Below are 24,217 nucleotides of genomic sequence, written 5' to 3' on the forward strand. Positions count from 1 at the left end.
TGAATGAGTTTTCTTTTTCTTAAAGTTTGCTTGGTATATGTACCTCTTCCATTCTTTCATTTTCAAACTTCCTGAAAAGTTTTATTTAGATGTGTCTCCAGAAAGCAGCATATAGCTTGATTAAAACATATTTAGCAGATGGGATGTTTTCCTTTTAATAGGTGAGTTTAATCTGTTTTCATTTGTTATAATTAATCGTAGATATATTTGAACATATTCCTACCACCTTGTTTTGTGTTTTCTAACACAAAAATCCTGTTTTCTAAAAAACATCTTTGGTTCATTTTTGTTCTTTTCCCTCTTCCTGGACTGATTCCTTTTACATTTCTACTTTTTTTCCCTCTATGACTTGGCAGCTATAGATTGCATTTCTATAATTTTAATTATTACTGTAAATTTTTGAAAGATATGTCTTATTGACAGCTGGGTGCTGTGGCTCACGCCTGTAATCCCAGCACTTTGGGAGGCAGAGGCTGGTGGACCACTTGAGCTCAGGAGTTCAAGACCAGCCTGGCCAATGGAGCAAAACCCCATCTCTACAAAAAATACAAAAATTAGCTGGGCACAATTGCATGCACCTGTAGTCCCAGATGCTCGGGAGGCTGGGATGGGTGGATGGCTGGAGCCCAGGATGTGGAGGTTCCAGTGAGCCGAAATTGCACCACTGCACTCCAGCCTGCACTCCAGAGCACAGCCTTGTCTCAAAACAAACAAACAAACAAACCCCCCCCCAAAACCCAAAACGATATGTCTTACTTATTGAAAATTCCCAACAAAGTCTAAATGTATCTAGTATTTCTATCCTTCAAAATAGAGTGTGGTCAGCCCTACCTGCCTATCGAAAACTCTTTCTTATCTCTCCATATTGTATATGCTGGGTTGCAGTTTTAGCTTAAACAACAAAAAATACTGATTTTTAAAAATGGTTACTCATTAATTAAATTTACCAATCTATATAATTAATTTTGGTGTTTGCCATTCTCCTTCAATTCCCATGGCTATGTTCTGAATATGTTTTTCTCCTTGCTGCTTTAAATTTTTTTTTTTTTTAGTGAGGATTGTGTGTGAGAAATTCTTATGTATATAAACTTATTTTTTATTTTCTTCCTTGGGAAAAATTTTAGGTTGACTGTTTATTTTCCCTTGGCATTTTGAAAATATTTACTCCACATCTTTCCTTAATTGTTTGTTGCTGATGAAGAACTGTTGTCATTTTTTTTTGTAGATTATCACTCTTTTCTCCCTGGCAGCTTTTTAAGGTTTCTCTCTTTTTTTTTTTCTTCTTACTTATTTATTTACTATAAAGATGGGATCTCACTTTATTGCCCAGGCTGCTCTCAAACTCCTGGGGTCAAGTGATTCTGCGTTGGCCTCCCGGAGTGCTGGGATTACAGGCAAGGTTTCTCTTTATTCTTGACACTCTGCAGCTTGACTCTTATGTGTTTAGGTAGAAATTTGTCTTTAGCCTGCTAGATATTAATATTTGAATGCACTTATCAAATCTTCATAATTATCTTTAATTCTGAAAAACTTGGTATTTTTCTGTACCATTCCCTCCACTCCGTCTTGACAGAACTCTAATTTATGAGACACATATATCTTGGAGCTTCTCAGTCTAGCTTCCATACTGCCTAATTTCCCTTCATGTAAAATGTATCTTCTACATACTCTATGCTGGGTGAATTCCTGTATTATTATTATCTTCCAATCTATCAGTCTTTTCTTATTTTCAGCGTAGAGTTTATTCAATCTATTGAGATTTAAGTTTTTGCTGTCTATATTTTGAATTTCTAAGATTTCTAATTGGTTCTTTTTATTTGACCTTTTTAATGATTTCCACTTATTTTTGTTGCATAATTTCTTGATATTTTAAAATGGAAGTTTCCCTCAATCATCTCATTGAGAATCCTAAGTGCATCTATTTTAAAGTTTTATTAAGCTGTTTCTAAAAATTTATTTCATTCAATTATATTCTGATTGTTGAGTTTTGGCTGTCTTTCCTGGCACAAGATTTATTCATGTGTTTTGGAATTTGGATTTGCAGGCTCATTTTGAATAAAAGGATTTAATCTATATTGAATTTTATAATTGCATATTGGGGCTCCTGCCAGCTAGCTATTTTAGTGCCACAGTGAACTCAGTCACTGGGCCAGCAGGTAACATGGCTCCCCTCTGCACCACAGCTGATTAGCATTGCCCTCTGCACTTTCCTCTGTCCACAACCAGGGACAAAACCCCAGGCCCAGGCAGCAGGTCAGCAGAGGGTTTCCAGCTTTCTTTCATGGGTAGTGCAAAGGTGGGGCAGCTCACCTCTTCTTTAGGTCAGGTGCGGATCCCCTGAATCAGTGAGACACTTGTGGTCTCCTTTAACCCATGGAGGGGTCTCCAACGCTGCCTGACTGCTTCAAAACCTGGAGCCTGCAAGCCTGTGGCTGCACCCTACGTCCCACTCAGCGTTTCTATGCTGTTCCTGCCCTGTGGAGATGTTCCTTTTGTTTCTGAGCCTGAGGTTGTCTTTTTGGAGGTCTCTTTTTATATTTTGTTTGTCACTAATTGGTATTTCACACAAAAAAGGTTCATTGAAGTGTGAGCATGCTGCTTCATCTTGACCAGAGCTCTACACTCTGAATGCAGAGCTCCTAATATCAGGCAGTACCCTGTTTCTAATTAATTTGCACTGGTATTTGTTTTTAAAACATTGTTCCTTAGCTATGGTATCTTTTTGAGAGGAGTGTAGCTGTACTGTGAGCACATGAGATCCCCAATAGGGTATAGGCCTATATACCTATATAGACTTAATATACTCATGATCAGGGGCCCTAGGTTTCTGCTATAAATTCTGAATAAGGGTCACCATACAGAGTATGGTATTCAGTCAATGGTAAAATGAATACTTCATAGGATTTTCTACCAAACTCACAAATCCTGTCTTAAATCGGGCTCTGTTAGAGGTATGCAGTCAATCTTCACTCTCTGAGATGTTTCCTAATTCTGAAAAACAGAATATATGAAGGTAAGGCAATTCATCCTAATAGAGGCTCAGGCCCCAGAGTGTCAGCTACTCTACCAGCGCTGGGTAGATAAAACTAACATTAAAATTATACATGCATGCGAGGTTATTTATGCCCCTCAGAACCTAGGTAGGCCTTGGGTGATGTGCAGTGTGAAGTGTTAAACTGTCCAGATATGGTCTTTGAAGATGAGGCCAGTGACTCACACAGCCACACAGGCTGTGTTGCCCTAGGTCGGTAACCCAGGGGCATGCTCAAAGCTGTCCCAGCAAGCCAAAGTCTGACGCTCAGGGCTCCTCTGCTAAAAGCCGTATGTTTGCATTTTCCTGAATTGAAACAAACAAAAACCCCTGGGGCATTTCCCATTTGTTATCTATACTCAATTTTCAATTAATTTCACAGCTCTGATAAGTCCCATGGAAAAGGTGCCAGGGTGTTTGTTTAATAATTATTTGAAGCCAAGTTCCTGATGCATTAACCAGTCTGGAAAAATAAACAATCCCTTAAGGGCACAAAATTCCAAGTGCCATAATTCAGAGGCAGATATAGCAGTGTAAGTAGTATAATTTTCAGAGGAATTGCTGAACTTTTGCTTTCACTAATGTCATGCATATTACGGATGTCAAATTAGTTTGTATGGCTCCCATAACCATAAATCAAAGACAGTCCAGATGAATTTGAGTCAAAAGAAATTTTATCTAATATGAAGTTTATTTAGAAGTTTTTGATATTTAAAGAGACAGAATCCTATTAGAGTTTGGGTGGAATTTAACATTTTAAACTAAATTCTATATCTCATGCCTGTTATTTCTCAGAACCAAATAGGATATTGAATTAGAGTTCTTCTGTAACTTATAGGAATCAGACAATTAAAATATTAAGGCAAGCAGTTGTTAGTGCTTCTGGAAGTAACCACAACTTTTATCCCTGTTACCTTATTATTTAAACATTTTATCAATTATGCTAAGGCTACACATAAAAACATATTAAGTACTTTAAAATAATTATTCCCTATTTGAATAAAATTAAACCCAAACCTTTTAAAATAGTAGACTTTTATATTACAATCATGTGGAAATTGTATGTTTATTAGAAGAGAGCACAAGTTTGCCTTATAGAAATTACGTGTATAAAATGACTTAATAGAAATTCAAATTTATTTCTTGTCCTTTCTCTAGAATAAATGACCTTGAACTTACTTTAGATAACACAAAATCAAATATACTCTCTAAGTCAAAAATTCAGATATCTAGAGAGGAGAGTGAACAGGCTACTTTACCATAATAGGATTTGGCTTCTTTTCTGGAAAAAGAAGGTTAACTGACAACAAGCATGACAAATGATAACTTTTTCCATGATGACTAGATTCAGAAGGCACAATAAATTAATCATTAGTTATACTTGTATGAAATTTGAGGGAAATATCAAGATAAAAGAAAGCCTTTCCATAGAGATGTATGGATGAGGTAAACTATAACATAGACAACAACATGTGGTGGTATCAATACCAAGGGAAACCTGGAGTTAATAGGCTCAATGATCTCATTTTAGGGTTAAATCAATTTAGTAGGACTTTTCCATTGTCAACTGCTCATTGATATGACAATCATTCACAGATCAAAGGATGTGGACAACAATGATATATCTGTGTGCCATTCTTTCCCCTTTGAAGGTACAGAAGATTCATGAAATAATACAGAGCCTGGGCAAGCTTTGGGGTAACACATTGTGGCAGGTTTTAAATAAGTCTGCAAACTCTTTGACATTCTTTCCATTTAGAGGTGGGGTCTATGTGTCCTTCCTTGATTCTGGGCTCTAGGACTACTTAACTAATAGAATACAGTGGAAATGATGCTGTACTTGTTTCTTAAGGCCAGGGCCTAAGCAACTGTTATCTTCCATTTCTCTTGGGATGCTTACTCTAGAACCTTCTCACCATGTTGTAAGGAAGCCCAAGCAGCATGTGGAGAGACCTACGAGGACAGAACCAGACTCCCAGCCCTTAGGCCATCTGAGATTCTGTACAATAGCCGGTATGTGAGTGGAGCACCTTGGAAATGGGTTTTTCAGCTCCCAGTTGAGCAGCCCTAGCTGATTGTGCATGGAGCAGAGAGGAGCATTCCCCATCAGGCCATACCCAGGTTATAGATCCATGAACAAAATAAATGACCCTTGTTATAATATGTTAAGCTACTACTTTCAGGGTGGTTTTTATACAGAAAAAGGAAACCAAAGAACATTTTCTCTTTCCTGCTTCATTTCTTCTTCAGCAAATGATTACTTGACCCCATTTCTGGATGCAATCTTAATTTGGCAATTTTTTTAATTGTACTTTAGGATCTGGGTTACATGTGTACATCCTGCATCCTGCAGGATTGTTGCATAGGTACATACATGTCATGGTGGTTTGCTGTCTCCATCCCCACCCTGTCACCTACATCAGGCATTTCTCCTGGTGTTATCCCTCCCCAACCTCCCTGTCCCTCACTGTCCCTCCCTTCCCCTCCCCTCCACCCATCCCAGTGAGTGTTGTTCCCTTCCGTGTGCCCAAGTGTTCTCATTGTTCATCACCCACCTATGAGTGAAAACGTGGTGTTTGGTTTTCTGTTCTTGTGTCAGTTTGCTGAGAATGATGGTTTCTAGATTCATCCATGTCTCTATAAAGGGCACAAACTCATTTTTTTTATGGCTGCATAGTATTCCATGGTGTAGGTGTGCCACATTTTCTTTGTCCAATCTATCACTGATGGGTACTTAGGTCGGGTCCAGGTCTTTGCTATTGTAAACAGTGCCGCAACAAACATATGTGTGCATGTGTCTTTATAATAGAATGATTTGTAATTCTTGGGGCATATACCCAGTAATGGTATTGCTGGGTCAAATGGAATTTCTATTTCTAGATCCTTGAGGAATTGCCACACTGTCTTCCATAATGGTTGAGCTAATTTACACTCCCACCAACAGTGTAAAAGTGTTCCTTTTCCTCCACATCCTCTCCGGCATCTGTTGAAGTCTTTGTTTTTGTACTATCTCTTAATATGTACCAGCTATTGTGCTTATATCTCATCTAACTCTCTTAACAAGCCTATGAGGTAAGTACTATCCCTATCCTGATTTTATGGACACATAAACTGATCTATAGAGCGGTCCAAGGTCACGTGGTTAATAAGTGGTGAAGTGCAGTTTCAAGCCAGGTCTCTAGAGCCTGAGCTCTTATCTGCTATACTACAGCTCCTCTCATAGATCTGTAATACTACAGAATACAGCTAGTGCTCGACTTACGACCACGGTCGGGACCGCGGACTGGTCGTAACACGATTTGGTCATAAGTTGAGTAGGCTATATGTACAGTTGAAATGGTGTACGCGGAGATGGTAGTGCTGCTGGAAGCCGGTCCTCACTGTCGTACGCCCAGCTGGGCAACGTTTGCGCTGCCAGACGCGGAGAAGTCGTGGCTAGTGATTGTGGTCGTAAAGTCGAATGGTCGTAAGTTGCATAGGTGGTAAGTCGATCAATACCTGTAGCTCCTGGCATTGCATTGTCTGCATTGCAGTCCCCTTCCCTACTGCTGCTCTCTTTGAAACTGATCCCTCTGTGCCTTGTTTGTTAAGCTTTTCAGAGGGCATTTCTTCTAATAAGCAGCCATCAAAAAAGGACTATAACATTCCACTATGGACTGTGTGTGTCCCCTCAAAATTCATATGTCAAAGCCCCAATTCCCATGATGGAGGTGGGGACTTAGGAAGGTGATTAGGTTTAGATGAGGTCATGAGGTTGGCACCCCCAATGGGATTTGTGTCCTTTTAGGAAGAGGAAGGGACTGGAGCCCCTCCCCACCACCCCATGTGAGGAAAGCCGTAAGAGGGCCCTCGCCAGAGCTCAGCCATGCTAGCCCCTGATCTCACACTATCCAGCCTAGAACTGTGAGAAGAGTCTGTTCTTTAAGCCTCCCAGTCTATGGGAATCTGCTATGGCAGCCAGAGCTGAGGCAAATGCCAAGACCTTTTATAAAATGTTAGCAGCCTCCTCTCGAGCACCGGCACACACAGAGAGAGGTGGAAGGAGATCGGGGAACTGGTAGTTGCTTTCCTTTAAGCTGTAGATATAAATTGCTGTATTCAGAATGTGATCAATAAAAATAGAAGGAAATAAGGCACAATATTAGCTGTCTGATTAGACCTCAATCGCCAAAGAAACGGGCAACAATTTGAAGAGCTATAAAGAGCTGAGGGTAATACAGATTTCAACTTTCAAAGAATGCTCTTTTACCTAAGACAATTTATGTCCTTTTGAACTTTCATGTGTTGCTTCTTTTCTTTTTTTTTTTGACACATAGGCATAAGAAGCAGGAAAAAAAAATGGATCTGCTAATGTGCTAACTTTGCTTATCTTATTTTCAAAGACATAATCTCACTGGGATTGGGGCCTCAGACCAGAAGAACGGTAGACCCATAATCTCTGATGATATAGTCAAATAAAGATAATCACAAATTTACATAAAGAAATGTTCAAGTAACTAGCACTTACTTATTTTTCACACTTAGAGAATTAAACACCACCTTCATTTTAGATTAAGCTTAGACCAGTATTAGAGGTAAAGGGAATCAAATAGCAAAGTAATGCAGGAACAGAAAACCAAATACTGCATGTTCTCACTTATAAGCGAAAGCTGAATGATGAGAACATGTGGACACCACACACTGGGGCCTCCTGGAGTGTGGAGGGTGAGAGGAGGGAGACGGACAGAAACAACGACTGCTGGGTATTAGGTACCAGGCGCAGTACCCCGGTGATGAAACGATGTGTATAGCAAACCCCTGTGAAACGGGTTTACCTATGTAACTAACGTGTGCATGTATCCCTGAACCTAAAATAGAAGCTGAAGAAAAAGAAATGAAGTTAAAATTATCAAATAAAACTTTAAGGTTAAAAACAAAAGTCCGTGGAATGAAAGAGTCAAGGGAGCCTGATGGCTTCTCTCCCGGCCTAACCTCTGATTTCCGAGCCCTTAGCTCAGTTCCCTCTTCAACCTGACTTCGTCCACCTATTGGTAAAGCTGCTCCCACCCCTCCACCTTCAACTCTGTCCCAGCAGTTTAAGACGAGGAAGAATTCTGAAAACACTAGGGAACAACCTGAGTTAAATAAGGCCACCTCTTCATACTTGGTAAAAGAAGTTAAGGCATTTCTCTGGGGGCGGGATGGGAACTGAATTCAGAACAAGTTAGAGGTGCTCGAGATGACATGACATCTGTCATCTGTAAGATCATATGTGCCCTATTCGTATTTCAAAAACACAGGTTTTTAAAACGGCTGTGGTAAAATATATATAATGTAAAATCGGCTATTTTAACCATTTTAAGTGCACCATTCAGTGGCACTAAGCACAGTCATGCTGTTGTGAAACTATCATCATCCACCCACAAAATGTTTTCATCTTGCAAAACTGAAATACTGTATTCATTAAACACCAACTCCCCATTCTGCTTCCCCACAGCCCCAGGCAACCACCATTTCATTTTCTGTCTCTATGAATTTGACTACTCTAAGTACTTTGTATGAATGAAATCGTACAGTATAAAACGCCTATTAAAAATTAAATATTAACTTCATTTCAGATGAAAGTATTAATATAACGCATTTGAAAATAGCTCTTTATACCTCACCAGAGTTGCAGATAATGTGGAGGAAGGTGGGGTGAGGAAGGAGATTCGGGGGGCCAACTGGAGGTGGTAGCAGGGCCTGTGGCTGGGGCTGGAGAACAGGGCCGGCTGGCAGCAGGAGTGAAAGCTGTGGTCTAGGGTAAGGAGGCAGCTAAGGTGGATGTGAAGGGAGATGAAAAGCATCCTGCAGACTAATATCTTTTTTTGTTGAGAAAAATATAGCATTTATTGGGGAAAGATAAGAGTACACACTAAAAACTGCTGCTATTCTTTTCTCTTAGAGTAGGAGGCAGAAGAAACCACATGTTGACTATCTTCAAACACGCGTCCTCAGAGCTAAATGAACCATAATAATGTTTGGCCTGAAACAGCCGGCAGGATCCCCAGCTGCCAGTTCACTGGTCCCGAAGGCTTACCCACCAGCAATAATTAAAACAAGAAGCTCACTTGGTGCTGGAGTAAGACATCCATTTTTTTTTTTTTAAAAAGAAAGCAACTTAAATTCAAATACTTGTAGTTTTGAAATTGCAGTATATAAGAATCTGGGGTGAGAAAATTGGGACAGATTTAATTTGAAAAATTATTTAAGAAATTATAGTCACCATTCAGTGAACGGGTTGGTAGTTACTCTATTCTAAACATTTTTGACAGGCATTACGTAATCACATGCTAGAAACTACATTAAAAGTGCATGTATGTGAGTATGTGTGTGCATGCGTGTGTGTGCAGATCCTACAAATCTGTGCTGCTGTTGCAGCAGCAATGACCAAAGGTGGCCACTTGTGCAGTGTTTAGGTGTGAGGCTTGACAGCTGTATTAATCAGGAAAGAAGGAAGAGCACCCAGAAAGTGCAGGGGTGTCTCTCCAGGGCCAAAAACCATCCACAATTGTCACCTTTGCTCCTTCCAGGAATGTACTGTGGGTAGACACTGAAATTCCCTATGTTATATTCTTAAATATTAGAATTGGGAATTCATCCATGAACACTTTTTCTAATAGTAGTTTAAAGTTTCTTACTTCTTAGTGCTGATACTAGCCTGGTAGTTTCACAGAAGCCACAATGTGTACATGCTTTTAATGTAATGAATCATTCCAAGAATTTATACAGACTAGACAGAAAACCCTAAACAAAAAAGGTTCCACCTGTCACCACTGCCTTGGCACAACATTCATCTGCTTTAGACGTTGTTCCTAAATTTGTACCACTCCACCCCTTGGCCTCATGCAAACCAATTTACCCATTTGCACATAGTCTAAGAGAGGACAGCAGAGTATTACAGTTTTCAAGCTAGGCTTTTTTAAGGTCAACATTGGCTTTCTTCATTTTAGATTTTCAGTCTACCCCTTGCTTTCTCTAGGAACCACAAGTCTAGAATTTAACATTTTGTGAGAAAATTTTGAAAAGAATAACCCATATCTTTCACTGAAAAGTTCCCTTTGTTGACCATCTCAAGGCGGCATCCACTTCTGCTAAATGAAAAGAAGAAGTATGTATGCCCTTTTGTTATTGCATTACAGATCCCTATAGTTTTGAGGTTGGATGATTTCCTTTTCCTACTAAAATTCATGAAAGAGACTGGGTCAAGATGAGTAACTAGATTGATATTACGTCAGCAAAGGTATATTAAAGAATTTTTACACAACAACGTATGGAAGAATTTTTCATATAATAAACAGTTGGGCTTTTAAAAAATTCTTTACTTTTTAGGGATGAGGTCTCACTCTGCTGCCCGGGCTGGAGTGCAGTGGCCCCATCAGAGCTCACTACATCCTCGAACTCCTGGACTCAAGGGATCCCCCTGCCTCAGCCCCCTGAGTAGATGACACTACAGGTGCACCCAGCTAGGCTGTTCTTAAATGACAAGAATTGTTTTATCCAAATATCAATTTGAAATATAAGCTTACTACGGATTCCTACACTCAAGTAGGGGTGAAAATAAAGAACGACTGTGTCATGAGCTCAAGTCACCTTAGTCAGATGCTTTCATAAAATGCTGCGCTCCTTCCCGTCAACTTCAAGCTTGGGGCACATAAAATGAGTCTCTCATACGAGTAAGCAGTGTTTCCCTTGACAAGCTGAAAAAAGTGAATTTTTTCTCTTCAAGTAGGGAGGGCTTCGAAAAACACTTATGAACATCAATTTGACCTTCTTCCCCAGACATCTGCATTCTAACCCAGTTTCAGCTGGTTCTCGGCCCCCTCTCCTAGAGGCTCTTTAGTGGCACAATTCAAGACTGGTTATTGTCTATGTGGGGGCAAACTCTCACCATCAATCTTCCTTCTCAGCACTAGCTTAAGAATGCACATTCCCATGTGGCCCAGATGCTTTAGGCTCCAGGGGCAGTGAGAGAATTTGGTTGTACTCAAACATCATATTCTGGAACCTTGGCTGTTCCCATGCTTTCTAAAAGGAGCCATGAGATTCGCTAAGTAAGGAAAAGCATCCTTCGGTAAATTTCCGAACTCATGACATAAAACTTCAAGAAGCTAAAGTATCCTGGCTTTGGAATGGAGTCTCCAGGAACCTGTTCTGCAAGTGTTGTTAATGTGGCCCTGCAGCCTACACGGCTTCTACAGCCCTGGGATGAGTACATGCTCCACTTGCTGTGGGAGCCCATGGCTGCCTTGCCCATGGCATCATTTTACCAGATCTTCAGCTACCAGATCCACAGTGGATCCTCTCCTGGATTTCTCATCTCTTCCCCAGGTGACTTTCAGGCAGGTTTCTCTGGAGCATACTAACCAATTGGTTAACAAAGTCAGCTTGGTGCAAGGAAAATGAGTTGATGGGAGAGCAACTGGTCAACTGACTGGATCTGCAAGTTTTGACTTGTTATCTGGTACCAGGAAGATGCTGCTGCAGAAACTACAGAGCATGATGAATTAATTAACATGAATCTTTTTAGAACCATGGGAATGGAAAAATAGAAAATTTCAGTGTCTAATAAAAGCATATTCATATTTACTTAGATATAGGAAGACTGAGATTATATTTTATCTACAATACTCTTTAAGATATTGAATGATTACAAATTTTAACAAGCCATAATGTTAGGATATCTACTTATAAAGCACAGTTTCAACCTACAGAAGGGAAAGAGAACCGAGAGTCCTCTGTACCCCATAGATGCTGTGTTTGACTTAGAAATGTTGGACAGAAACTGGAATGCAACATTCTGTTATTTTACAGAGGCTGTCAAAATACATTTTACCAGATCTTAAGCCACCAAAGTTGTTTATAGGTGGCTTGCAAGTGTCCACATAGAATTTTATCTCAGTAAGGAAAATTTACAACCATCAAATCCAGCCACTGAAAATGCAGCTGATGAATATATACCAGTCCACTTCAGGACCTCGTGGAAAATGTGCTGAGGTCTCATCCTACCCTAAGAGAGGCTCTACCCAGACTGCAACAGCATCCCTGAAGTAAGGGGCAACCCCAAAGTAAGAAACAGAATTAGTGGTATTAAACACAAATCCTACAACCTCTGACAATTCTGTCCAAATTGAGTCTATGTGAAAGGGAAAACAAACCCTTCTGAATTCAACTTTTGCTGAATTTATGGTCCCCCATCAGCTTTGTGCTTTCTCATCATGTACAGGATTCCTTTTTTAGCTGTAAAAGTGGTTGTTAGGCTGGGTGTGATGGTTCATGTCTGTAATCCCAGCACTTTGGGAGGCCGAGACAGGTGGCTCTCTTGAGCTCAGGAGTTCGAGACCAGCCTAGCCAACATGGTGAAACCCCATCTCCACCAAAAAATACAAAAAGTTAGCCCGGTATGGTGATGCAAGTCTGTCGTTCATTTATATAAAATGTCCAGAATAGGCAAATTTATGGAAATGGAAAGCAAATTTGGGTTTGCCTGATGCTGTTTGAGGGTGGGATATGGGTAGTGGGTATGGGTTTCTTTCTGGGGTTATAAAAACGTTCTAAACTTGCATGTGGTGACAGTTGTATATACTAAAAAAGAGTGAATCATGCATTTTAAATTAGCAAACTGTATAATATGTGAATTATACCTGGATAAGACTTTTTGGAAAGTACAAATGTGTCTTTGTTCATGCTGTGAAATCAGAAAGAGAAATACCCAGTTCTGGCTAGCTCTAGTCTTCTGAAAATTCTCAGCTCTAACCCACTAGTCATTCTGTCTCACATAAGCGGGTGGGGGACAACTAAGAAGTACTTGTGAAGTTCACAGTCCGGAGGTGCAGGCTCTCTGAAAGACTGAGACTTAACCATAAGACTGTAGAATACCCCCCTGCTCTGACTTTACCAACACATTATAAGAGTCTGTTTACAGCAGTTCCTTTCACTCAGTACATGATGTCTGGCTATCAAGGTAAAATTACAAGACATACTAAAAGGCAAAAAAAAAGTTTGAAGAGACAAAGGAAGCATCAGAACCAGACGTGGCAGAAATGCCAAAATTATAAGACAGGGAATTTAAAACAACTATGGTTAATATGCTAAGGGCTCTATGGGTAAGTAGACAGCCTGCAAGAACAGATGGGAAATGTAAGCAGAGAGATGGAAATCCTAAAGAAGAACCAAAAGGGGCCAGGCGCAGTGGCTCACGCCTGTAATTCCAGCACTTTGGGAGGCTGAGGCGGGCAGATCATGAGGTCAAGAGATTGAGACCATCCTAGCCAACATGGTGAAACCCCATCTCTACTAAAATACAAAAATTAGCTGGGCATGGTGGCGCGTGCTTGTAGTCCCAGCTACTTGGGAGGCTGAGGCAGGAGAATTGCTTGAACCCAGGAGGCGGAGGTTGCAGTGAGCCGAGATCGGGCCACTGCACTCCAACCTGGTGCCTGGAGACAGAGGGAGACCTTTTTCTAAAAAAAAAAAAAAAAAAAGAAGACCCAAAAGGAAATTCTAGTGATTAAAAACATAATAACAGAATCAAGAATACCTTTGAAAGACTTAATAGCAGATTGGACACAGCTAAGGAAAGAACCTCTTAGTTTGAGGATATATCAATAGAAACTTCTAGAACAGAAAAATAAAGAGGAAAAAAGACTGAAAAACAAAAACAAAAACAGAATATCCAAAAACTGTCGGACAAGTACAAAAGGTATAATATGCATGTAATGGGAATACCAGATGGAGAAGAAAGAAAGAAAGGACTAGAAGAAATATTTAAAATAATGACTGATAATTTCCATACATTGATGTCAGACACCAAACCAAAGAGGATATATGCAAAAGAAAAGAAAGGAAAAGAAAAGAAAAGAAAAGAAAAAAAGGCAAAGAAAACTTTATGCTTAGGCATATTGTCTTCAAACTACAGAAAACCAAAGAGAGAGAAAAAAATATTGAAAGAAGTCAGAAGAAAAATACCAGATGCAGAGATAAGAACTGCATCTGACTTATCCTTAGAAACCATGGAACCAAGAAGACAGCAGGGTGAAATATTTAAAGTGTTGAGAGAAAAAAACCACTGCCTCAGAATTCTGTGCCCTGTGAAATTATCCTTCAAAAGTGAAGGGGAAATGAAAACTTTCTCAGACAAAAACAATGAAGGGAATGTGTTGCCAGTGGACCTGCCTTACAAGAAATGTTAAAATAAGTTCTTTAGAGAAACTTGACATGATTTGGGTCAAAACTTGGACTTACATAAAGAAAGAAAGAACAATCATTGTGGCATTATGCAGAAGAACAAAGACATGGAATCAACCCAAATGCCCATCAATGACAGGCTGGATAAAGAAAATGTGGCACATATACACCATGGGATACTATGCAGCCATGAAAAAAGGAATGAGATCATGTCCTTTGCAGAAACATGGATGGAGCTGGAAGCCATCATCCTCAGCAAACTGACACAGGAACAGAAAATCAAACACTGCATGTTCTCACATACAAGTGGGAACTGAACAATGAGAACACATGGACACAGGGAGGGGAATAACACACAGTGGGGCCTGTCAGGGCTGGGCGGTGGGGAGGGAGAGCATCAGGATAAATAGTTAATGCATGCTTGGCTTAATACATAGATGGTGGGTTGATAGGTACAGCAAACCACCATGGCACACATTTACCTATGTAACAAACCTATGCATTCTGCACATGTATCACAGAACTAAAAATAAAAATAAAAATAAAGAACACTGAAGAAGGAATAAATGAAGGTAAAATTAAAACTTCTATATTTTTATTTTTAATTGATCTAACAGCTAACAGTTTGTTCAGGATAATAGCAACAATGATTTCAATTGTGTGCTCTTGTGTATATTTCTTATATGTACAAATATTCACATATATGTGTATACATAATGCTCATGTATAAATGAAATAGGTGACAGCAATTATACATGAAAGGAGAGGGAGAAATTAGGATTATTTTGCTATTATAAGGTACTCACACTATCTGTGAAGCAGTACAATATTATCTTAAAGTGGCTAGGATTAGTTGTAAATACATATTACAAACTCTAGGGCAACCACTAAAAAAAGTAAACAAAGAAATATAACTGATATGTTATAAAAAAGAGAGAGTAAATGGAATCACATAAAATATGTGGTTAAAACCACAGGAAGATAAATAGTGGAAGACAAAAAGAGAAACAAAAGTACAATGGCAACAAATACAAAACTAACAAATATGGTAAATGTTAACGATATCAATAATCACTCTCAACATCAGTAATCTAACTGCACCAATGAAAAGAAATCATCAGAGTGGGTCACTATAGATACTTTGAAAGGTAATTCGGCAGCTTCTTTTAAAACTAAACATACTCTTACCACACAATCCAATAATCATGTTCTTTGGTATCTATCCAAAGGAATTGAAAACTTATGTCCACACAAAAACCTGTGCATGGATGTTTGATGCAGTTTTATTCACAATTATCAAAACTTAGAAGCCACCAAGACACCATTCAGTAGGTGCATGAATAAATAAACTGTAGTACACCTAGACTATGAAATATTATACAGCACTGAAAAGAAATCAGCTACCAAGCTCTAAAAAGATATGGAGGAACCTTAAATGCATATTTCCAAGTGAAAGCACTTATCAGAAAAAGACTAAATACTATATGATTTGAACTATATGATATTCTGAAAAACTATGGTGACGGTAAAAAAAAAAAAAAAATTAGCAGTTGCCAGGGGTTGTAGGGGTTGGAGAGAAATGAATAGGTGAAGCATGAGATTTTTAGAGCAGTGAAAATACTCTGTGTGATACTATAATGGTGGACACATGCCATACATTTGTCCAGACCCACAGGATATACAGCACCAAGAGTGAACCCTAAACTATGGACTTTAGGTGATAATGATGTGTCAGTGTAGGTTCATTGACTGTAATAAATATGCCACTTGGGTGGCGGTTGTTGATAAGGAGAAGCTCTGCATGCGTGGGGCAGGGAGATATGGGAAATCTCTGTATACTTCTTTCAATTTTGCTGTGACTTAAAAACTGCCCTAAGAATATAAAGTCTTCAAAAAACTCCAGGCCCTATTATGGTAAGATAAATCGTCATAAAAATGGTTAAGATGATAAATTTTATTCTATGTGTATTTTAATACAGTACAATAAAAACAAAATCTAAAACTTAGAAGAAAAAAAAACCCTGGAAGCAGAGTCAGAGATCCCATCTCTGAAAGACCCATGTCAAGTAGATAGTTCATCCAAAAGAGGTGCTGCCCCAGGAGCTGCCCCTGAGTGCGGTGTGCAGGTAGGAGAGACCAGTGAGGTAGGACCCAGAAGCCACCAGGTAGCTGGGACACGTGCAGAGGGGTAGCGCTCAGAGGTGCACATTTCTAGGCCCATAATTGATCTGACAAGCTGCGCCTGCAGAAAGGAATGGAGCCATGTAGGGGGTCCTCATGTCAGGAGGGGCTGGGAGATGCTCATGCTAAGGCAGAGAAGGAGCAAGGCTGGACAGCAGTCATCACAGAGTGGGATGGCTCGATGGGTCTCACAGGAAACAAAGTGCTGTGACACGAACAAAAATGAGAGTGGCAAGCTTGGAGACCACAGGCAAGATTGGCATTTAAAGTGGTAGCTTCTCACGTATCAGAGGCGGTGGCTGGGAGCAAGTCTGCCCTTGCAGGGCGGAGTACTTGATCATTGGCAATATTAAGAATTGTTAGTGCATGGTAATATGTAAAAGCCAACTCACTTTTAGTAGAGTTGATTGTTTAAAAATTTTCTACAGATGATGATTCCTGGAACACCCCCTCTTCTTTTCTACTCCATATCCTCCTTTTGCTGGATAATTTCTAGTCAAATTTCCAAACTCAGTGCAGGCATGTTCTCCTCCTGGAAGTGTTGCCTGGGCTTTAAATCCTACCTGCCCCCAGCTCATCTCAACCAAGCCGGGTAGTCACCCCTTCTCAGCATATACTGACTTAGGAAGGGAAACTGTCTATTTAATCATGGTACCAGGTCTTGATCGTCTCTGAATCCTCAGAACCTAACACTGTGCCTGGCACATGGCAGGCATTCAATAAAGGTTTGTTGACTGACGGAATGAATGAATACTGATGAAGGACCCACCCAGGCCGAGCGTGGTGGCTCATGCCTGTAATCTCAGCACTTTGAGAGACCAAGGCAGGGGGATCACGAAGTCAGGAGATCAAGACCATCCTAGCCAACATGGTGAAACCCTGTCTCTACTAAAAATACAAAAAAATAGCCAGGCATGGCAGTGTGTGCCTGTAGTCCCATCTACTCAGGAGGCTGAAGCAGGGAGACGGAGGCTGTAGTGAGCCAAGATAGCGCCACTGCACTCCAGCCTGGGTGACAGAGTAAGACTCCATCTCAAAACAACAACAACAATAACAACAAAAAACACAACAAACAAACAAACAGAAAAACAAAAACCCACCCAAATGATACCTTCAACCCCAAGGCAGCCTAGGATTAACAGAAAAGGTTTTAGATGAAAGCCTTTTCCAGTAGCCACCCCCTGTTCTGTTACCACACATTTTGGATTGAATGTAGCATAGGACAGTTTGAGTGGTTAAAAGTTGATAGAAGCCATTGCATTAAGGGCATAACGTCTTGGAAGGCAATGCCTGCTGCCAGAATGTTTGGAGAAAAACAGTTTTTCTTTTGAAAGATTTTTTTAAAAATATCACATCATTATATACAGTGAGTCAGTTAAATAAACTGTTTAGCTGAACGTTTCATTCTGGTTACAAATGAAGGGTGTTATGTACAAAGTAGCTAGGGAATAGCCTCTACGGAGGTTGGTAGATTTTTGTTTTAAAAACCCAAGACTGAAGTCTGCATTATTAGGCATATTATTTTCACCAGTTTTATAAACCATTGTTCTCAACTCATAACCCTGGCTTATGATCCAAACAAAAAGTGATTTGTGGAGGGGGAAAAAGAAGAAAATGAAAAAGAATTAATGAACAATAGAGTTAGTTATTTCCTGCCACTTCAACGTTGATAAAAACCGCTTTCTTTGGCCACTCAAAGGAAATATCCGTTTTCAAAATTCAGACAGTGAGTGGGCTCTGCAGGGAAGGATTCACCTTTTTAAACTCTCGGGGTCCCTGTACAGATCATTTAATATGAGGAGGAGCGAGTGAACACAGGAAGGGTTGGCGAGCGGAAGAGAGGAGGTACTGGGGTGGAGTTCTTGCAGAATTTTTTTTGGAAAATAAATAGAGAACGGAAGAGCATGGGGCCACGAATGTAAAAGTCACCAAAAATGCAGAAGTCAGATCAGCCCCATTGTCAGCAATGATGCGGGAGAAACAGAAATCCTCACACATCGCAGGTGGGTGTGTAAAGGCCGGCAACCATTTCAGAAAACAGACTGTCATTACATAGTAACCCAGCCTGAGCCGTGACCTGCAATTCCCATGTAGGTATATATGCCGGAGAAGTTCTAGAACACGTGCCCAGGAGCCATGTACTTTACAAGGATGTACCCCAGCAGCGTTCAGCATAGCAAAAACAAAACAAAATAAAACAGTGGAAACTACCCATAGGTCCATCAGTAGTAGAGTGGATAAAAAATTGTGGTGAATTCACACAGCGGACACAATAGAGCAGCGAGCTACAACTCTGTACACTAATGTGGCTGAACCACAAAAACATAATGTTGAATGAAAAACGCAGGTTACAAAAGAACTTACACAGCAGGATTCCATTTATGTAAAGATCAAAAACTGGCAAGGCTAAACAATGTATGATTTAGGGGTGCATATGCACAATTCAAAACTGTTTAAGTAAACTCAGGGAATGGTTATTACAAGATTCACAAGACTGATTGTGAAGGTAATGGTCATATTTTATGCCTTAAAACCAGTATTCATTGTTATTATTTAAACTGTGCAAATCATTACAGATTCTTTTATATGTATTATTTATTTTACAATTTTTAAAGAGCCTTTTTAAAACAAAAGTAAGCAGAGATAGTGAGTGAGAAGCTTACTAGCTCACTCTGGAGGAGGCAGAGAAGAAGACCAAACATCAACTGAACCAGGAAAGTTGTTCTAGATCTAAACTTTGGAGTTCCACTCAAGGACAGCAGTTTGTGCTAAAAAAGAAGGGCCTCAAAGCTCATATGCATGGTCCATAAACCTCCACCACCACCAAAGGGCTTCTGTGGCCGCTCTTTCTCACTCAATCTACCTGGTCATTAGCAGCCTGCAGTCCCCTGCTCAGTGCTACCTACAGGGTCCTTAGGCCTTGGTTTCCCCTCCATAAGCCTGCTGGAGCCTACAGTCTTTATCCACCTGTTGGCCCTATATCTAGAGGGATCTAGCATTTGTCAGCTACTAAGCGGATTAGAATCCCCTAGTGACCATTCACCCCCAGTGGTCTCAAGATAGAGTCCATGCTCTCTGCTGCCATCATGCCTTTGTCGAGGCTCTTTCTCTGCCTGCAGTGCCATCCTCTTGCCTCCAGCCCAAGGGGTCCTAGGAGGATAACCCAGCTGTCACCTCCTGTATGAGTTGTACTTAGTAACTAGAATGATTAATTGATGATGTGGTCCTATCCCTATTAGACTCTGAGGCCTCCAGAACTGGAGAGTTTATTTAGTCTTCTTTTCACCATGAGTGATATTCACAGTATCAACCCATCAGCACTTCACAGACAGCAATCAATCAAGCTGGAGCCAGGTCTTGCAGAAGTCCCCCTCCACTCCCAAGCTTCTACGTACTAACTCCTTAGCTGCTGAACCACTGGGAGGAGGCAGGTGGGAGCAGGGAAGCATCCAGGTAGGTAGGGTGGAGGGATGGAGGACTCAGGACAGTATATATTTTCCAACCTGTACAGAAGTATTTAAATACTTAACAACTGGCATGGCCATTATAAACCCAGCCCTCTGTATTTGTGAGTTTCATATCCATGGATTCAACCAACCACAGATTAAAAATATTTGAAAAAGCAATGGATGGCTATGTCTGCACTGAACGTGTATAGGCTTTTTTCCTTGTCATTATTTCTTAAATTATACAGTATGACAACTATTTACATAGTGTTTACATTATTTCAGCATTACAAGTAATCTAGAGATAATTTGAAGTATACAGGAGAATGTGCATATAGGTTGTATGCAAATATTATGCTATTTTATTTTTTATTTTTTTAGAGACAGGGTCTTGCTTTGTCACCCAGGCTGGAGTGTAGTGGTGTGATCACAGCCCATTGCAGCCTCAAACTCCTGGACCCTAGCGAACCTCCTGCCTCAACCTCCCGAGTAGCTGGGATTACAGGCACACACCACCATACCTGGCTAACTTTTTAATTTTTATTTTGTAGAGATCGGATCTTTTTTTGTTGTTCAGGCTGGTCTCATAGTCCTGAGCTCAAGTGATCCTCCTGCCTCAGCCTCCTACAGTGCTCGGATAACAGGCATGAGCCACCAAGCCCAGCCTATGACATTTGATATAAGGGACTTGAGTATCCATGGACCTTGCAGGGGGTTCTGGAACCAATCAATCCTCTATGGATATCAAAGGGCAACTATATATCAATGTCTAACAGCTCAATATCCATCTAGGGACAGACAGCACTATGCCTGGTAGTTGACATTCAGTATTTACTGAAAGAACAAGATGCTCCTTAAATTACACTGGAATCATTCACCATTTTCCCAAAAAGAAGGAGGGAATCTGAGCCTTGGCTTCTGTAGTGAAATTCTGTTGCCTTTGCCTTCATCTAAAAGCAGATTGGATAGTGGATGGGTATATAATCCAAGTTGGTCTGATAAGCCTCAGTCCTGGGATTTTGCTTGAATGCCCCCAACCCCTCCACCCTCTCCAATCACCCCCTCCCCAGGCTAGTGTCTGGAGTTTCTGGAGGCTGTCTTGCCTCCGTGAAGGGGACTGTTGAGAATGAAGCGCAAGACAGTGGAACTGACATATGGGAAGAGTCAGGCTCCTGCAACCTGGTTTAAATCCCCAGATCCAGAGGCACCTGAAGATCTACCTGGCTGGCACCTTTCAGTTAATTGAACCAATACATTTCCTTTCTTGCTTATGATATTTTGATTCATGTTTGGTTTTTGTTTTTGATTTTTTTTTTTTTTTGCCTTTTACAATGACAAGTCCAGTCTATTTCAGGTGGAAGGATGCATTTCCATTAGGAAAAACACAAGTCTAAGTTTTTATATGAGTATCTCTTAATTTTTTACATTCTATATATTTTGGTAGCTCACCTCTCACCAAGTAGAACATTTGACAGATTTATAAATGAAGGAAAGTCCAGTGAGTTCATGACTGGATAGGCATGAATAGGAACGAGCAAAGTGTCATCTCCCTGAAATTAACCAGAAAAAGTCAAGTTTAACATTCTGAAGACCACAACTTTTAGACAAACTTGTAGATGCTTTATTTCTTCTCTTGTTTTCTATCACTTAAAAAATATGTCCTTAAGAAACTTCAGTGCTTAACTACAACATCAGAAATATTGAGCTTTCTTAGCCATAAACAAAGTATAGAAAATTTTACGTACTCTTTATTGAAATGAGGTTCACTATTACCCAAAGAAGCCAAAGATAATGATGCCTCTGAGAGATATGAAGACAGTAATCTATCTGCTTCTATTTCAGAAAATTATAAGGAGACACAATCTTTAGTGGCCCAAGAAAAAGAGAAACCAGCACAGAATCATCTGATCCAGATAGCACAGAATGGAAGACAACGCATTGGCATGAGGGCACAGAAAGCGTCTTCTTGTCTCATATGACGTTAACCTTCAGAAGGACCTCTAATCTCTCCAGGCATAGTTTCTCACTTTGCAAAATGGAGATAATCACATCTTTCCTTAAAGGCATTTTAAAGAATTAAAGCAGATGATGGCGTTAAAAAGTCCAAAGAATTGCACAAAAGTGAGGTATTATTATTAGCATTATTTGGGAGTAGCAGGAAATGCACCCTGGCAATTTATACAATGCCTGTTCAAGGGATTTTTCTTGTTTAGTGCAGAACATTTCTTCTGGAAGCAATATTCTGATTTTGTTTTTATTTTAATGGAAACTCCAAAAAATAATAATGGTCTACCATAGTCTTAAGGAAATGTGCTTCTTGATCTAAAATACTATTGTGGGTATGTTGGGTGTGAGGTTCTTTCTCTCCCTATGGAAATGCAGCTCTAAGATGATGTGGGTCAGAGACAATACGCAATTTATAAGTTAACTTTGCAAATTTTTATAACTTTTTTGGAAAGAAAAAGTGAAATGCTTTCAAGGTAAGTCACCTTATTGTACAGATTGTAAGAAATAAAAGCATTGCTTGAAAAGAAAAAAAGTAGAAACTCATTTGTTACTCATGTATACTTTCTGTTTTGGTTTTGAAATATCAAGAATTTAGTTAACCTAAGGGCTTCTCAAGCTGAAGATTAAGTCTGGATTGCACAGCAAAGCAAGGGGCAGAGAGGACAGCTTTAAGGGAAGGAATGACAGCAGCTCTGGCTGGAGGCCAAAGGATGAATTAGGTGACCTAGGAAGGAGGTATCAGAAGAACTCAAACAGTTCCCACCTCCCAGAACCACCCCCATCCCCTGCACCAGGGCTGCCTCTGCAGACTTTCCCAGGCATAGGCCAGTAGCTGGTGTTTATAATCACAATTCGGATTGCTGTTAATTTTTCAACCTACACTTCAGGGAGTATGTTAAAGTTATTTGAAAAGGGCTTCACCAACTGCCAGCACCACATGATAGATGAGGCTTTAGGCACAGGGCAGTGGGAAGCCTGCAGCAAACCGCATCTCCTGACTCTGTCCAGGTCCTCTGCAGTCTAACACTTTCCCAGCTGGGGCCATGTTACTGGGCAACAAGCCTTGTGTGCCAGTCACACTGGTGACCCCGGGAACACCCGGCACTGGGCCAAGAAAGCTCTCAGTGGTCACTCCATCTCTCTTTCTTCCACCCTAGAGAATATAAGTTTTAAACCACCATCAAAAAAAAAAAAAAAAAAAAAAAAAGGACAAAAAGCAATTGTAAGAGACCCACCTTACAGTGAATGCGGATGCAGTCATAGTAGTATCGCCACTCATCTGGAGAAAATGTAACGGTGACCGTGAGGGACAAGCCAGGGACCAGGCGGTGTTCCTGGAAGACAGGTGGGCTCTTGTTGGGACAAACCCTGGACTGCACAGAGAGCAGCACCGGGGGTGACAACACACCGCACACCCACCCCACACAGGCCTGAGACGTAGACAACCACAACCCAGCAAAACACTGTGGGAGGACAGGTAACCAGTGACGCTTACCTTTCTTACATAATTGATCTCAAAGTATTTGGTTTGCGGGGGTAAAATATGAACACTTGTGTCTTCATTGGAAATATTGATCAGGTGCTGGGAGAGAAAAAGAAGTATTTAGAGGAAATACATGACTTTAGTTATTTGCATATTCATCTCATTTATGTAGACTTCATCTATTTCTAAAAGGATTTGAGGAGATGTCCTGTATTTTTTAACTTTTTAAAAGATGTGAACTACATCATACACCGTTTAAAGAATAAACACAACATACACCATTTCAATAATTACAAAACGTGCCCATGTACCCACCTTCCCCCTTAGGAACAATACCAAAGCCTGCAGTACCCGCCCCCACCACAGTCTGAGACATAGCATCCTTTAGAGCCCCTCCCCACAGTCCTGAATGTTCCTGCCAGTGCTTGTTGTTGAACCCAGTTTAGTCCTGTGATTCAATCGAGTTAAGAAGTCAGGTACGAACTCCTACAGGGTCTCTAATTACATGCCACTGGTTTAGGGGCCATCAGAAAGTTAGGAAAAAGAGCGTGGCTAAGACAGCCTCCAATCCATGCCTGGGGCAGATGAAAAGGAACTCGAGGGTGGGAATTCTCTGGCAGTGACGGGAGAAGGTGGCTCCTGTGACTGAGGCAGAATCATCGGATGGATACGTCAGCTGGGTCTCTGAGGAAAGAGGTGTTTTTCCTTCCTGTGTTTGAAAGGGACTCAGGAACTTTGAATTCTGGGGCTCTGGGCTTTGGCTGGGCCTGGGGAAGGTTAAAAGACCTTTGATTTCTGAAGTCTAGTTCAGAGGCTGGGCCTGTCACAGGGGCTTGGATGGCCCGTTGCTCAGGGCCTGACATT

At 40.5% G+C, this 24,217-nt stretch overlaps 1 protein-coding gene across 4 annotated transcripts in view; it reads right to left on the reverse strand.

Annotated features, from left to right (window-relative positions):
- The window catches only part of CFAP221 (cilia and flagella associated protein 221), a 109,290-nt gene that overhangs the window by 71,053 nt on the left and 14,020 nt on the right, over positions 1 to 24,217 (reverse strand). For all 4 annotated transcript variants that reach the window (XM_032250637.1, XM_032250635.1, XM_032250638.1 and 1 more), the window contains 3 exons: positions 23,366 to 23,452; positions 23,106 to 23,204; positions 21,313 to 21,413 (listed from right to left, as the gene is read on the reverse strand). In XM_032250637.1, the coding sequence (XP_032106528.1) occupies positions 21,313 to 21,413; positions 23,106 to 23,204; positions 23,366 to 23,452 (287 nt within the window). The remainder of the gene's footprint in view (positions 1 to 21,312; positions 21,414 to 23,105; positions 23,205 to 23,365; positions 23,453 to 24,217) is intronic.

This window comes from Sapajus apella, unplaced genomic scaffold (assembly GCF_009761245.1).
Source record: "Sapajus apella isolate SASKATOON/1434 unplaced genomic scaffold, GSC_monkey_1.0 scaffold72, whole genome shotgun sequence".
Taxonomy (NCBI): domain Eukaryota; kingdom Metazoa; phylum Chordata; class Mammalia; order Primates; family Cebidae; genus Sapajus; species Sapajus apella.